The following is a 13,463-nucleotide window of genomic DNA, read 5'->3' on the forward strand; positions in this document are numbered from 1 at the left end:
TTCCATTCCCTCGTGCGGCCCCGCCCCCCGATTGGCTGAAGGAAGCGGCGCGTCGAGGCTTTCCGGTGGGTGACGCAGTTCCCGTCGTCTGCCCCGCCCCGCCCCGCCCCATCCTCTCTGCGATTGGCTCGGCTCTGCCATTGGGCGAAGCGCTGGCTACGTCACCCACTTCTCGTTGCCTCTTCCTTCCCCATCCCCCCGCCTCCACCTCCAGGTTTGGCTGATTGGCTTCGCGTCATCGCCGGCCGGGCCGCTCATTGGCTAAACTGGGTCTGAGTAGCTCGCCCCACCCTCGTTGCCGGAGTGACGGGCTAGTCCCCGCCCCCTATGTCCGCGCGGCCTGGGCCCGGCGGCGGCAACGATGGAGGATGGCGGCGCCGCCGGGGCCGGGGCCGGGGCCGGGGGCAGCGAGGAGGCGCCGCGCGGGGCGCTGGGGCTGGGGCCGGAGGGCGGCGCGGCGGGGCTCGGCTGCCTGCACGTGCTGTGGCAGCGGGACTCGCCGGCCGGCAAGATCCCCGCGCGCCGCCTGCGCCGCACCGCGCGCCTGCACTGCAAGCTGGGGCCCACGGGCAAGGAGATCCACGGTGAGGGCCGGCCGGGCGGGGGCGCTGCGGCTGCGTTGCCGGTAGGCTCCAGAGTGAGCGCCATGCCAGCCGTGCAGCTGCCTGGGGGAACGGGGCGATGGTCAGTAGGCTCCAGAGTGAACTATGCCAGCCCCGCTAGCTTGTGCGGTTGCTAGTAGGTTTGAGCGTATGCCATGCTGCTTGCACGAGCTCATGCAGTTGTCAGCAGGTTCCAGTGTGAACGCTGCACCAGTCGTGCCGGCCCGTGTGGTTGTCTCTAGGTTCCAGAGTGAGCGTTGCCACTCGTTGTGCCCACCTGCCTAGTTGTTGGTAGGTTCCAGAGTGAACGCCGTGTGAGTTGTGCCGGCTCCTGTGGTTGTCAGTGGGCTCCAGAGTGAAGGCCGTGCTAGTCACGCCAGTGGTGGGCCCGCTCATAACTCCACTTGACAGAGGAGTGCACCAGGCTGCGGGTCCCTGTGCCCATGGGCTGGACTCAGGTTTTGAAAAGTGGGGTACGGAGGGCGAGGTGCCATCACGTGCAACACAACACTGGTTTTTCTCCAGTTACAAAGACACTAGAAGCTTTACTAATCTGCCAGGGCTGAGGGCTGCCTTGCTCAGTTTGAGATTGTTTTAAACTCATTCCAGTGATGTTAGATTAAAGCAAAAACAGTCTGCCGGGCTGTGAAATTGAAGCTTGGTGACCCAGAGCAGCAGACAAGCAGCAGAATTACAGAACAAAGGCTCGCTGGGTGGGTGGACTTGTCAGTAGGTTCCAGCGTGAATGGCGCAATTAATCATGCTGGCTCATGCAGTTGTCCATAGGCATCCAGACCATTAAAAAGAACAGGGTCATTAAGGCCTGTGGAATGGACAGTTTAGAAGGGATGATGTAGATAAGCATCCACAAAGTCAAGTGGCTTCCTCAGCACTGCCTGACTACAAATGCTGCTGCCACTGCCAGGCAATTGGTTTTTAACTTCAGGTGGAGCAGGCATCAAAGCGGGGTATGAGTACAGCATTCCCCCCACCTCCAATCTGACCCATCCCTGTGCAACGGTTAAAGGTGAGAGGCACATTTTTAAGAGACCAAGAGGTAGATTCCAAGTGCAGAAGATGGCATCCCCCAAGGAAAACCGTAACCCCTCAGGTGCTGTCAGCCAGACCAGTGCAATCCCTTCCAATCCCTTTCTGACACTTGTGCCAAGAATTGAAAAGAATGTAAAAGATTCAACTAACAAGTAAGGAAATAATCTGTCAGGTGCTTAGGAAAGGAAAAAGGGGGATAGGAAAATGTGTCACTGAGACAATGCAGGCAAAGGGTCATGGAAGAAAAAACACAGCCAAGGTCAGATGTTTCAGCACCGTCTCAGAGTCTGGGTGGAAGGTCTTTCTGTAGCCTTGCATGCCAACAAAAATATTTTTGTCAGACTACCTCTGCCTTCCAGGGGTGGAGCAGGGAGGAAATAGTGGTGTCTAAGATTAGCTGTGCAGGGGAGTTAGGAAAAGGCATTCATTTGAGTTAATTTTGCCTTTAAAGTTGATCCTGAAGGGAACTTCTTCTGGGAGTGCTCTCCCAAAGGAAAGGTTTATGAGCAGCTCTAAAAGAAAAGCATTAAATCTTTTTTTTCAGTAGCTTGTTCACCTATCCCTTTCTCCTGGAGGAGTCAAGCCCGTGTTTGATTGAGTCCCTTAACTTATTCTTGAGCTAAGTAGAAGCATCTGACAAGGAAACCATCCCTGTTCAGTTTCCATTAACCTCTTTCTCATTTTCACAGCTCTGAAAAGGCTGAGAGAATCCGCCAATGCTAATGACCTAGACACAGGTGAGACTTCACCAGGTGGGCTTATTTCCAAACTTTGCTCTGGAAGGGCAGGTTTGGATTGGGCATCTTCAGGAAAAGGAGTAGGAAATAGGGTTTGGACATAGCGGGACTGGTCTGGAGCGATGTCTGCCTTTGCTATGTCACAGCTGTAAAACCAGTGTTCCATACTGATATCCCTGTGTGTTGAATCTTGCAGTGTTCTGTGCCTCCTCACACCAGTGAAATGATTGATAACAACTTGATTACCCCTTGAGGTTCTACCATTAGCATGTATGAGACAGCTGGTTGTAGAGAGGAACAAGGGGAACCCCTTTCCTCATCTCTTTCCCTCATTCCCATCTCTGTCCAAACATGTCATAGCTGCTGCACCAGTCAGGGTCCTCACTCTGTTCACACTCTCTTCTCATCTCTGTCTCTCGGTGATGTCAGTGCAGCAACTCTTGGAGGATGGGGTTGACCCCTGCGCTGCGGATGACAAAGGCCGTACAGCCCTGCACTTTGCCTCCTGCAATGGCAATGACCGCATTGGTGAGTAGGAGGAGGTGTTCATGATCCAGCGTCCTCAGGGAGGGACAGCAGAGGAATCCAATTCAATTCTGCATCTGTGTAGAATCAGGATTTCTGTTGCAATCCATGGCGCGATACATACTACTTAAGATCATCGCAGACTTGAGAGGCAAAGGGAAGAGACTGAAATTGGTCTGTTTCATTGTTTCTAGTGCAGTTGCTTCTGGACCATGGCGCAGACCCAAATCAGAGAGATGGGTTGGGGAACACTCCATTACACTTGGGTAAGTGTCTGGAACCTGAAATGGTATCTTCTGTAACCTTTGTAAACAAAGGTAAAGAAATCCCACCCATTTCCCTTTTTACACCTGTGCATCCTGGCAACCAGTGCCTATTTTTGAAGACTTGGGAGGGATGCTCTTTAGATCCTATTTGCTCTGTTGTTTTTAACTGAAGCCTTCAGGGTCCCAGGCTTCCCAGAGGGAAGTGTATCACGTTCTTCCTGCTGGCTCTGATGAAGAAGAAACTATCCAGATGGAAGTAAATTTCTGGGCTGACTTCAAATGGAAGTGCTCCTGTGTGCAACTACAAAGAGCCCTGTCAGATGTTGAGTGTTTGTGCCCAGCAGGCTCTGGACTAGAGCAGAATCCCTTTCACTGAGTTGTGTGTCTTGTTTTTCCTCCCCAGCTGCCTGCACAAATCACGTTCCTGTCATCACCACGCTGCTCCGCGGAGGTAACACTTCCTCTTTGCAAATTATAAAAAGTTACCACCTTCTCCATGATGTTCCCTGAGGATGCTGCCTCTTTAAAACCAACCTCCCCCTCTCTCTTGCTCTTTGCATCTTTCAGGGGCCAGAGTAGATGCCCTAGACCGAGCTGGGAGGACACCTCTGCACCTGGCCAAATCCAAGCTGAACATCCTGCAGGAAGGGCTGTCTCAGAGCCTGGAGGCTGTGCGCCTTGAAGTGAAACAAGTAAGAACCATTCCTGCTGTCTGCTCCTCCAGGGAATCTGTGTCTCAAGCATTGACATTCTGTCCTACACCCCCTAGGGAAAAGATCTCAAAGGTCCACCCTGAGCCTTGCAGCATATCAGGCTACTATGGCTAAGGCATACCAGTTTCTCTAGGCAATGGCACATGAGGGAGTGAAGTGGCTAGCATCACATCCAGCACAATAGTTGAACACAACTCTAGAACTGTAGCAAGGTGCCTTAGCCAGGCTGCCACTGCATCCCTGTAATAGGGGTAATGTTTAGTAACAGGTTTAATAGTCTGTTAGGGTGCACACCATATAGCCCACAGGCTGCCCCCTCAAAAATTTTTATTAGGATGTGGAAAGCAAATGAGTCCTGCATCCATGCTATGCAGCCATTTGCTAATCTGTTCATGCATATGCATGTATAGTTCAGTTTTGTGCTTGTAAAGATAAGGGCTCCTGTGTGGGCAGAGTAGATTCCACTGTGACAGCTCTCTACTGGAATGTGTACCCAGCAAGTGGCCCTCAGTGAAGTCTGAGCTGCTCATTCCTGCCTTAGGATCTCTACTCTGATGTGGTCCCTGACCTTCCTCCTTCCTCACTTTGACAGCTCCTCTGCGCCCTGTGTTTGGAGAATCTTTTCTTAAATGCTTCCACTGAGTTTTTGCAGGGTCTCTCCAGTGGTGTAGGCCCAACTGCACTGAACACAAAACTGTTCCAGGTCTCAGTGCTCACACTGTCTGGCTGACAGACAGGAGAGAAGACTCTGTAGAACTGTCCTTGGATGTTTCCAACACAATCAGTCAGTGAAGGACTAGTGCACAGTTAAGAATTGCTCTGCATTGGCCACAGCACTGCCATATTGACTGCTTCCCAAGGTGACCCTGTATGGCTGCTTCATTCTAACAGCTATATGTGGGCTAGTAGATCAATGAATTCTAATCTGAGTATGATGTATGTGTGATCAACTAGTGGTCTAACTTCTGACAGCACATTAGCCTGTGCTGCTACAAATAGCCCTGTCTAGCCATTTTGGAACGAGATGCTCTCCTGGTGGGAGCTTTGCTACCTGCTTCTGAACTGTCACTGTGCTCAAAGCAGTTGTGCTAATAGCCCCCTCTGTCCTGGTGTGGTTGTTGCTCTGACTTCATAATAAGAGAGTCCAGCCCTATTGCAGTCATGCTGCTTCTGCATCTCACCCCAGCTGCTTGTTTCAGATCATCCAAATGTTGCGGGAGTACCTAGAGCGTTTGGGGCGCCATGAGCAGCGAGAGCAGCTGGATGATCTCTGCTCCAAGTTACAGATGACCAGCACTAAGGAACAGGTGAGTGGCCCACTGGGCTTAAAGCAGGGGTGGGCAATTATTTCAGGTGGAGGGCTGCTTACTGAGTTTTGGCAAGGGCCGCATGGGTAGCCCTGACCCTTGATAGGTGCCCTGCCTCGTGGTCACCATCTTGTAACTGGAAATCCCACCTCCTAACCCCTGACCTTTTCCACCAGAAGTCCCTCCCCTTGCCCCAGGAAGTACTCCTTTCAACAAGGGGTTTTGCCATCTCGGAACCAGAAAAATACCAAATGATAGTCTATAAAGCAAACATCTACAACATTCATTAATTGATTTTGAAAACTATTTTTGTCCTGGTTTACATGTGTTTGTGTAATGTGCGTAGAGGTAATTATATATAGTAACTTAAAATGAAGTCTCACTCTTGTATATTGTGGGGGGGTGGGTACAGGTTTGTGGGGGTATGTGAGGTGTTGGGGAGGGTGTGGGGTGAGGGAGCATGTGAGTGTGGGTGTGGATATGTGGTATGGGTGGGTATGGGGTTTGTGGGGAGCTGTGTATGGGGGGAGGGTGGCTGGGGTGTATGAGGGGATGTGGGTGTAGGGATCTGTGTGTATGGCAGTGTGAGGGGGGGTGTGGGTGCTTGTGTATGGTAGGGTGTGCATATGGGATGCACACACACACTCTGCCCCTCCCTACACACACACCGCGGTACTGGTACATCCCCGTGCTCCTGGGGTCCAGGGCTGCAGCCAGGAGCCATGTGGTGGTGTGGTGTTGGAGCAGTGCAGGGGAAGGAAGACAGGGAAATGGCTGGAGCTGAGCTGCTCAGTCCTGCTGGCTCCCCCTGGGTCCTACTGCCCTTAACTCCTGTCATCTTTGGCACACAGCCAGGAGCAAATAAATATTAATTGACTAAATTTTTTTAGGGGCCCTGCAGGCCAGAGAGAATGGCCTGGTGGGCCGGATGCGGCCCGTAGGCTGTACTTTGCTCGCTCCTGGCTTAAAGGCAGGCAGATTGACTCTCCTACTTTGTTGCCCACGACACCTACATCCAAGGGCAAAGGAACAGCTTTCTTAGGGTAATATCCAAGCCTGGGGAATGAGGTGCGGGCACTTATTCCTCTGGGCTGCTGGCCTATATCGGATCCCAACTATAATGGCTGCCAGATCCTATGATAGCAGACCTCTGTGAGGGGAGAGAAGCCTGTGTGATTTCTGGCACATGCACATTCATATGACAGAAAGCAGCACTGGCATGGATACTCTTAACAGCAGTTTTGGCAGCACGGTCAAAGATCAAATGAGCAGAGAATTTCCCCGTTCCTCCATTCAAGACTAGGAAGAAGCACGTTGCTGTGGGGCTGATGGGAGGAAGCATGCAGTGTTTATGCTACAGAACTGCAGAATCTATGTAGCTTTAGAAGGGTATGTTTTTAAAGTGCTCTTCCAGACAGTACAGGGTATGGGACAAAGTCCTGGCACCAGCAAAATGTACATTGCCACTATATGCATTGTTGAAGTGACCTTGGACACTGAGGTCTACTAATTTCTCCAGGAAGCTGGTAGAGGCTCCCTTCACCTGAGCAGCTTAAAATTAGATGGGGCAGAATTAGGCAGGATATGGAAACCCTCTCGCAAAAGCCAAGGAACAGCATGGTTTTGACCTAATACAGGTTCTATGGTTTTGATGTTGGCATTGCCATAATACTGCTTCCCTTGCAGTTACCCTGCTGGCACTTCATGGCTGGCTGTTGCTGGAGAATCAAAGTCCTTCTTTTCCTTCCCCTGTTCACCTCACAGTAGCATCTTGTATTGTTTCTCTGGCAGGTGGACGAGGTCACGGACCTCCTGGCCAGCTTCACCTCACTCAGCCTGCAGATGCAGAATATGGAGAAGAGGTAACAGGCTTCCAGACCATTCCCCTGGCTGAAAGGAAGAGCCCAGGGGAGAAGGGCAGCTGCAGCTTGGCTCTAGGCTCATTGTCAAACATTGCTGCCACTGCCAGATATCCTGTTCTGCTGGACCTGCACCCCACAAGGCACTCAGCTCTCAGATTGTTGTCTTGGGTGCAACCTCCGCCACTTTGTTCTGAGGAGCCAGGAGGGCAACTGAATGCAGCAGCTGCTGACTTGTTTAAAACAAAAGACTGTTTTTCCTTGTGGTCTTCCTCTCAAATGGATGGTTTACTGCATGGGCTGGCCTCTGTAGGATGTGTTCCTGAAAGCCTCCTGTGTCCAGCATGGTTGACAGTCACAAGAGTCTGCCATGTTGTCATCAACCCCAGTTAGGTGCTGTTATGCAGTAACAAGCATGTACACAGGCTTTCATGTACAGACCTACTATCAGGCACATTTCAACATTGTCACAGTGCTGCCATGCATGGATTTAGGTGACATGTTCAAATGATGAGAGGCTCTGTACTGCATCACATCACATCACTTCCACTTGCTGCATGTCCTTTAAGCTGACCCCTTCAGGAGATGGAAGTTTTGCCAGAACTCAGCGTCACTTAGTGGAACCAGGAAAGTCAGAGACTGAGCCCTTCATCCCAAATTCCCCCAAAGGGCCTGCTGTCAGAGTGGGACACAAAGCTTTTCATCACTAGGTTACAGCTTCAGGTCTGACTTCAGGTTCAAGTAATCATTTAAAAGTTTGTGCATGGGTATTTTAATGAAAACCTTGTTAAAAATAGATAGGAAAAGTTCCTAGATGATGGCTGCATGATCCCAACCTTGGTTCTTGTGGGCGATACGGTTCTAGGCAGACACATACCCACATTCCACCATTGTGATTTTGATTTTTCCTCTTCCACTGGCATTCCCAGCCAAAAGGTCATGTACCAAATGGGCCATGGGAAACAATTGTTTTACTTTGCAACATGGCTGACCTGAGCCACCTTGTTGAACTGGAATGGGAGCCAATTTATGTTGTTGCTGCTGCCTTTGTATCACTAAATCCTGGATCTGAAACAGAGGCAACATTCTCCTTTTCTATGAAAGAGAGTCAAGATAGTCTCAGAGAGAAAGGGGCAGGAATCTTGAACAAGCTCAGCACTCTAGTTGAGTTTGACACCTGTCTTGTAAGGGGTGCAGGGAGCTGCCTCATAATGGTGTTTTCTTACTTTTGCCCATTCATGACCCTTAAGACCCAGACAGATCCCAATTAGCCTATGGATTCTTAGGAGCAGTTAGTACATTCCCCAAATCATGAACATTCCAAGGATATTCTTTTTAGATACTGAGGACAGTCAGGTCACAGGCTTTTTAATACCAAATGCATCGCTTGTCTGAGACTAGACTGACTATACCCATCTATCTTGTGTCTGGATTTCACAATGACATATGCTGCTTCATAGGATGGTTAGTCCTCTGGGCAGGGGGAGGCTGGACTGACTGCATTCTGATTTTGCTGGAGTTGTCACTGTGAATATAAAGACTGTTCCACCATGCTGGATACAGAGAAAGGGGGTAGGAGACAATCTGAACTTACACATTTTGAATTTCAATAAAATATTGCCACCTTTTTCTTGGTGTCCTCAGCCAGTTCTTTCTTCTCAGCATTTACATTTATGCCTCGTTTATGTATCTCCTGTGCCTGGAGTCTGGAACTGGACTCAGTAATTGCTTTTCTCAAAGTTAGAGCTGAAATTAGGCTGACTGTTGAGTTGCCTTGAGCTTAAACACTGATCCATTTGTAGTCTGAAGTGGCCTCTGACAGACTAAATTCCAGTACAAAGGAATCAATATAGTTAAAGTTTACAAAAATTATATGATCCTTTGCATAAGTAGAGAGCAAGGCTGGTCAAGCAGTACTGCTTGAGAGAGCTCCTTTGAAGTACAGCTGAGGGGAAAAGGGAAGGGGAAAGGGTTTGACGGTCATTGTAGTTCTCCAAGTGTGAAAGAGAGAATGTACTATGAGAGATTTTACTGACTAAATCCTGAGTGGATTCAGGGGAAGAAGAGCATCTCACAAACAAGGTAATGATATATTTTATACTGATAAAATATAAAAAGCACAAACTAAGGATCAAAAGCAGCTGCAGAATTACCATATTTACTCAAATAGAAGACAACTAATTATACAACCACCTCTCAATAATTAGATTCTATACATGGAAAATTTATAAATATTTTTCAGGTGTAGAATCTAATTATTGGAGATCTGCCTTCAATTTGTCCCCACTGCTACAGCAGGGGAAAAATTTGAGGGGTAAGTTAGCTCCTTTGCTCTCTGCTTCCCCGATCAGTCCTTTCTCCATCTCCTATCTTGCAGAACACATGGAAGCAAGGAGCAAATTTGAAAACAGTAACCTTGAAATTAAACATGGCTGTAACAATTTGCATATAGAACCCATACACTTAGTTCATCCAGAATTGATGCACATTACCTTTTTCTGAAACTGCTGCAAGTTTTAGCACAGGTACTCCACAAGACTTTCCTTGGAGTCTCAGAACAGCTTCCTTTGCCTGAAGAAGGGTGACTGTGCCCAAAAGCTTGTTAACTTGTTTCCAACTACTCAGTCAGTCTAATAAAAGATATCACATCTACTCAAAGAACGTTGCCGTACTCCACAAACATACTTTTGAGCAACATTTTGGTATACATGTATATAGAAATATATATGCCTTGTGACCAATGTGGTTCACTTGACAGTCTATGACTCACGTCTACAGTTAAACTACCATCATCCCCATTACAATAGCTGCCACCACACACCTGTGTGCTCATTACCAACCCCTTTACTGAATCACAATCATGTAGTACAAACATTTATTTATTTATTTTTTAAGGAAATGTTTTCATGTTCCAAGTCAAATCAGCCCAATCAATTTCAAATCCGTGAGTCATTCAAAAACCGTATGTGGCCTTACTACCGGCAAACTTCCTTCACCCCCACCTGGGGCTTTAGATGCTTTCAAATCATTTGGCAGGCATCCTATGTGCAGGTCCAAACCCAGAGGCTTGGGGTTCGGATCACTTAGTACAAACTATGCACAATCTTGGTCCAGAGCCAAAGGCTCATGTTTTACCACATAGTTCATTGGACTGGGCCCTACCGGAGTCAACAGCATTTTATGCTATGATGACCCCATAGCTCAACACTGTTCAGTATGTGTGTGTACTCCAGATCCCAGGCTGGGGTGGGTGGGGAAAGGGCTCGAGTGTGTCCATGCTAGTCTGGGACAAAGCCAAGCCGAGCTGAGCCAAGTATGCAGCAGGAGCAGCAGCTGGAGCAGCAGCTGCTGCCCAGCAGCTCCTTCTAACTGCTGGAGAGCAGCACCCAGGCTGACGCTGGCTCCTGCAGCAGTGTGCATAGCACAGGCTTACCCCTTCAGCCCTGAACACTATTACCTGCATCCCCCATGCTGTGGGTGCTGAGATGGGCAAGCACTGTTCACTTCCCCTACCCAGCAGTGGTGGCAATACTGCAGCATGGCCCCGTGTGCCAGGCGCAGGGCACTACCCGTACAGCTTCTCCACTGCTGCTGCCATCTGCCTGCCCAGTAGCCAACTGCAGCTTGGCAGCATGGGTGACTCCTACCAGTACAGCCCGAGTGAGTCTCCCTGACAGCAGCAGCAGCAAGGAAATGGTAGGGGTCTTGCCCCATGCCTGGCACACAAATCTGTGCTGCTCTCCCATCACCGCTGGGTAGAAGAAGTGAGCAGTGCACACCCAGCTGGGTGTCTGCCAGCCAGGGGAAACACAGGTAATAGCACTTGGGGCTGAGGGGGTGAGTCTGCACTGTGTGCTCGCCACTGCAGGGGCTGGAGCTGGCCCAGGTGCCACTCTCCAGCAGGCAGAAGGGGCAGCCAGGCAGGAGGTGCTCCCCCAGCTGTATGCTCAGCTTGGCTCTGCCCTGGACTAGCATGGACAGACTGGAGCTGCTTCTCCACTCCCCCAGCCTGGGTCCCTTGCTTGGCGGGGCTCACACCCAGGACGGAGCCACCATGATTCCTCTGTGCATGTCCCCACCTGGGCTTGGGGCCATTTCATTTCCCCTCCCTCTTCCTGACCTGGCCTTTGCTCCTAGGCTGCCCCAAGTGAAACCCAGCCCCCAGCAGCTGGGAAGTGCAGTGAGATTGTCCCTTGGCTGGGAGGGCAGCTCTGGGGGTCCTGGGCCATGCTGAGCCCCAAGCAGGAAGGAAAAAAACTGGACAGCTGGAGTCCCTGCCCATGGGAGAGGGGATGCAGGGGGGTTTAATCCCTATAATGTTTACTCGATGCCATAGGGCTCCAGGGATGGGGTACTCAGTCAGACCTCCATACCTGTGGGGTTCCTCAGAGACCAGTGGGGTTGTAAACAGCTTTATCTTTATTAGCAACTGGATTCAGCAACTCACAGCTTTCAGGAAGAGCAACAACAACTCACCAGCAAAATCACACCCGCAGAACATCAGTGGGAGAGACTGGGTCATCCCACTGCTGACCCCTTAAAGGTACATTACATATACCACAATCCCCCTCTGTCCCATGCCCCTGCCCCCTCCACTCCAGTGGGGAAAAGTCTGGCAGTGGCTGCATCCCCAGCACACCCACCCCCTTGTCAGCCAGCCATCACTGCTCCAGCTGGGACAGGGGGGAGGGCAACCCTGCAAAGCATGCTGGGGGCTGTAATTTAACTTGAACCAGGAAGGGGTCTGGGACAGAAGTTCCATAAACTGGTTTGACCTAAATCAGTTAAGTCTGATACTACATTCAACCTGTTTATCTTAAACCAGTTTTGGCCATTTTGAAACTGGTTTAGGTGCACTGAACTTCTGTTCTGTTATAGGTTTAAACCAGTTTATGTGTAACATCTCTCCCTAGCACACAAGCTGCTCTTCTCAGGTCTGTTTTCATGCCCTCAGCTCCAAATGCAATTGCACAGAACTGTTTCCCAGTGTCCTGAGAAATATGTTTGCTGCTGGCCACACTGCAGTCTGGCACCTGGGAATCTTCCTGCCCACTGTCTTGCTCAGTTAGAGGGTTCTGCTTTAGAAGGACCCCCTTCTACAGTAAACTAGAACAGGGTGGTCATGCTTATGAGTGATGAACCTGTCCTGCCATGCTTTTAAATCCTACCATGTCTGCGGCATCTGATTTGCTTTGTCCTCATGCCTCACTTAATCCTAGGATCTTCTCTTTGGGCAATGTGGCCTATATTATATGGTGCAGTCCTTACCTTCACTTGCAATGCATTGGTGGGAGCTTTGCGGCAGCTTCACACCTATTTTTAAGTGTTGGTTTTTAATGAATTAGTTGTGAATAATCCCATCTGTACAGACTTGCCTGTGCTGTGTTTTTGGCTGTTAAATCCAATTATGTACTATTCACAGAGGCTCCTTCAGAGCAAAGGCCCTGGTGAATGGTAGTGGATGCTCCTTAGGGCTACGGAATCAACTCGTCTCCATGCTCAGGTAGACAGTGCTTCACACCCACTTCGCACCTTCAGCTTAGAAGCCAAAACACAATTCTGCCACAATGGAACACATTTTACAGCTGCTGAACAAAACCCCCTGCCTGGAGAAAGGGCCCTTTCACAGCAAAGGGTGAAACAACGTGCCTGGGATCCAGGCCATAAGATTTCACCACCTCTGCCATCTGGGGGAGGGGCTGGCTTGTCAGTGTGCGATCAGGGCCAAAATATAGCTGTGCTGTGTGGCACTTTCATGACTGTACAAAACATGGTGGCAAAGTTACACAGTTGTCCACAAACAAAAGAGCCTTCCCTGAAACAGCTGGTCTGATGTACAAGAGGAATGTAACACTCTGCAGCATAAGCAAACTCAGAGAACTCACTACCTCTTGCTCTTCAGCCACTGAAATAATGAAACCCCAGGGTATCAAAACAGTTTGAGGCATTCTCCCTCTCTCACTTCCTCTTCACTTGCTTTCTAGCAGTCTCCAAATCCTAGTCATAACTACCTCCTCACTTCCAGAATCCTTTTGAAGCACCTCCAGCAGTTCCCTCTCTCACTTCTCATCTGCATCCTCTTCCTGCTCACTCATTGAGCATATCTGATCTCATCTCTGCCTTCCTAGAGAAAGATGCTCACAGAACAAATACTGTTTCTCTGCAGAGACAGAAGCCAGCATGGGAGAGCCCATTGGTGACTTAGTGGAAGAACCAGCATTTGATTAACTAGTTGATAAAGGAGACTGGGCAGATAAAGAGCATGTCTGGACTTCTCTCAAAGTTTTTGCAGAGAAAGATTCTAACAAGAGACTATTAACAGAATTAAGGAGCTGGGGGGGGACAGGGTGCAAAGTCTTGTCCTTCATTTGGTAAATCATTAGAAGATATGAGATAAGCACCAA

At 49.6% G+C, this 13,463-nt stretch overlaps 1 protein-coding gene across 1 annotated transcript; it reads left to right on the forward strand.

Annotated features, from left to right (window-relative positions):
* Positions 1-346: 346 nt before the first annotated feature.
* Positions 347-8,688, forward strand: ANKRD54 (ankyrin repeat domain 54). The gene is made up of 8 exons (XM_006258967.4): positions 347-584; positions 2,342-2,389; positions 2,819-2,917; positions 3,109-3,180; positions 3,584-3,631; positions 3,748-3,872; positions 5,093-5,200; positions 6,992-8,688. The coding sequence occupies exons 1-8, from the start codon at positions 362-364 to the stop codon at positions 7,064-7,066; spliced, it is 798 nt and encodes a 265-aa protein (XP_006259029.2). The 5' UTR covers positions 347-361; the 3' UTR covers positions 7,067-8,688.
* The last annotated feature ends 4,775 nt before the right edge of the window (positions 8,689-13,463 follow it).

Source organism: Alligator mississippiensis, chromosome 4, assembly GCF_030867095.1.
Source record: "Alligator mississippiensis isolate rAllMis1 chromosome 4, rAllMis1, whole genome shotgun sequence".
In the NCBI taxonomy this organism is placed as follows: domain Eukaryota; kingdom Metazoa; phylum Chordata; order Crocodylia; family Alligatoridae; genus Alligator; species Alligator mississippiensis.

Bases quoted from the DNA above. Each gene is read 5' to 3' on its own strand.
- ANKRD54 (XM_006258967.4), top strand. From the start codon at position 362: ATGGAGGATGGCGGCGCCGCCGGGGCCGGGGCCGGGGCCGGGGGCAGC. The intron at 3,632-3,747 runs GTAACACTTCCT...TGCATCTTTCAG, and splicing joins CACCACGCTGCTCCGCGGAG to GGGCCAGAGTAGATGCCCTA. The intron at 5,201-6,991 runs GTGAGTGGCCCA...TTTCTCTGGCAG, and splicing joins TGACCAGCACTAAGGAACAG to GTGGACGAGGTCACGGACCT.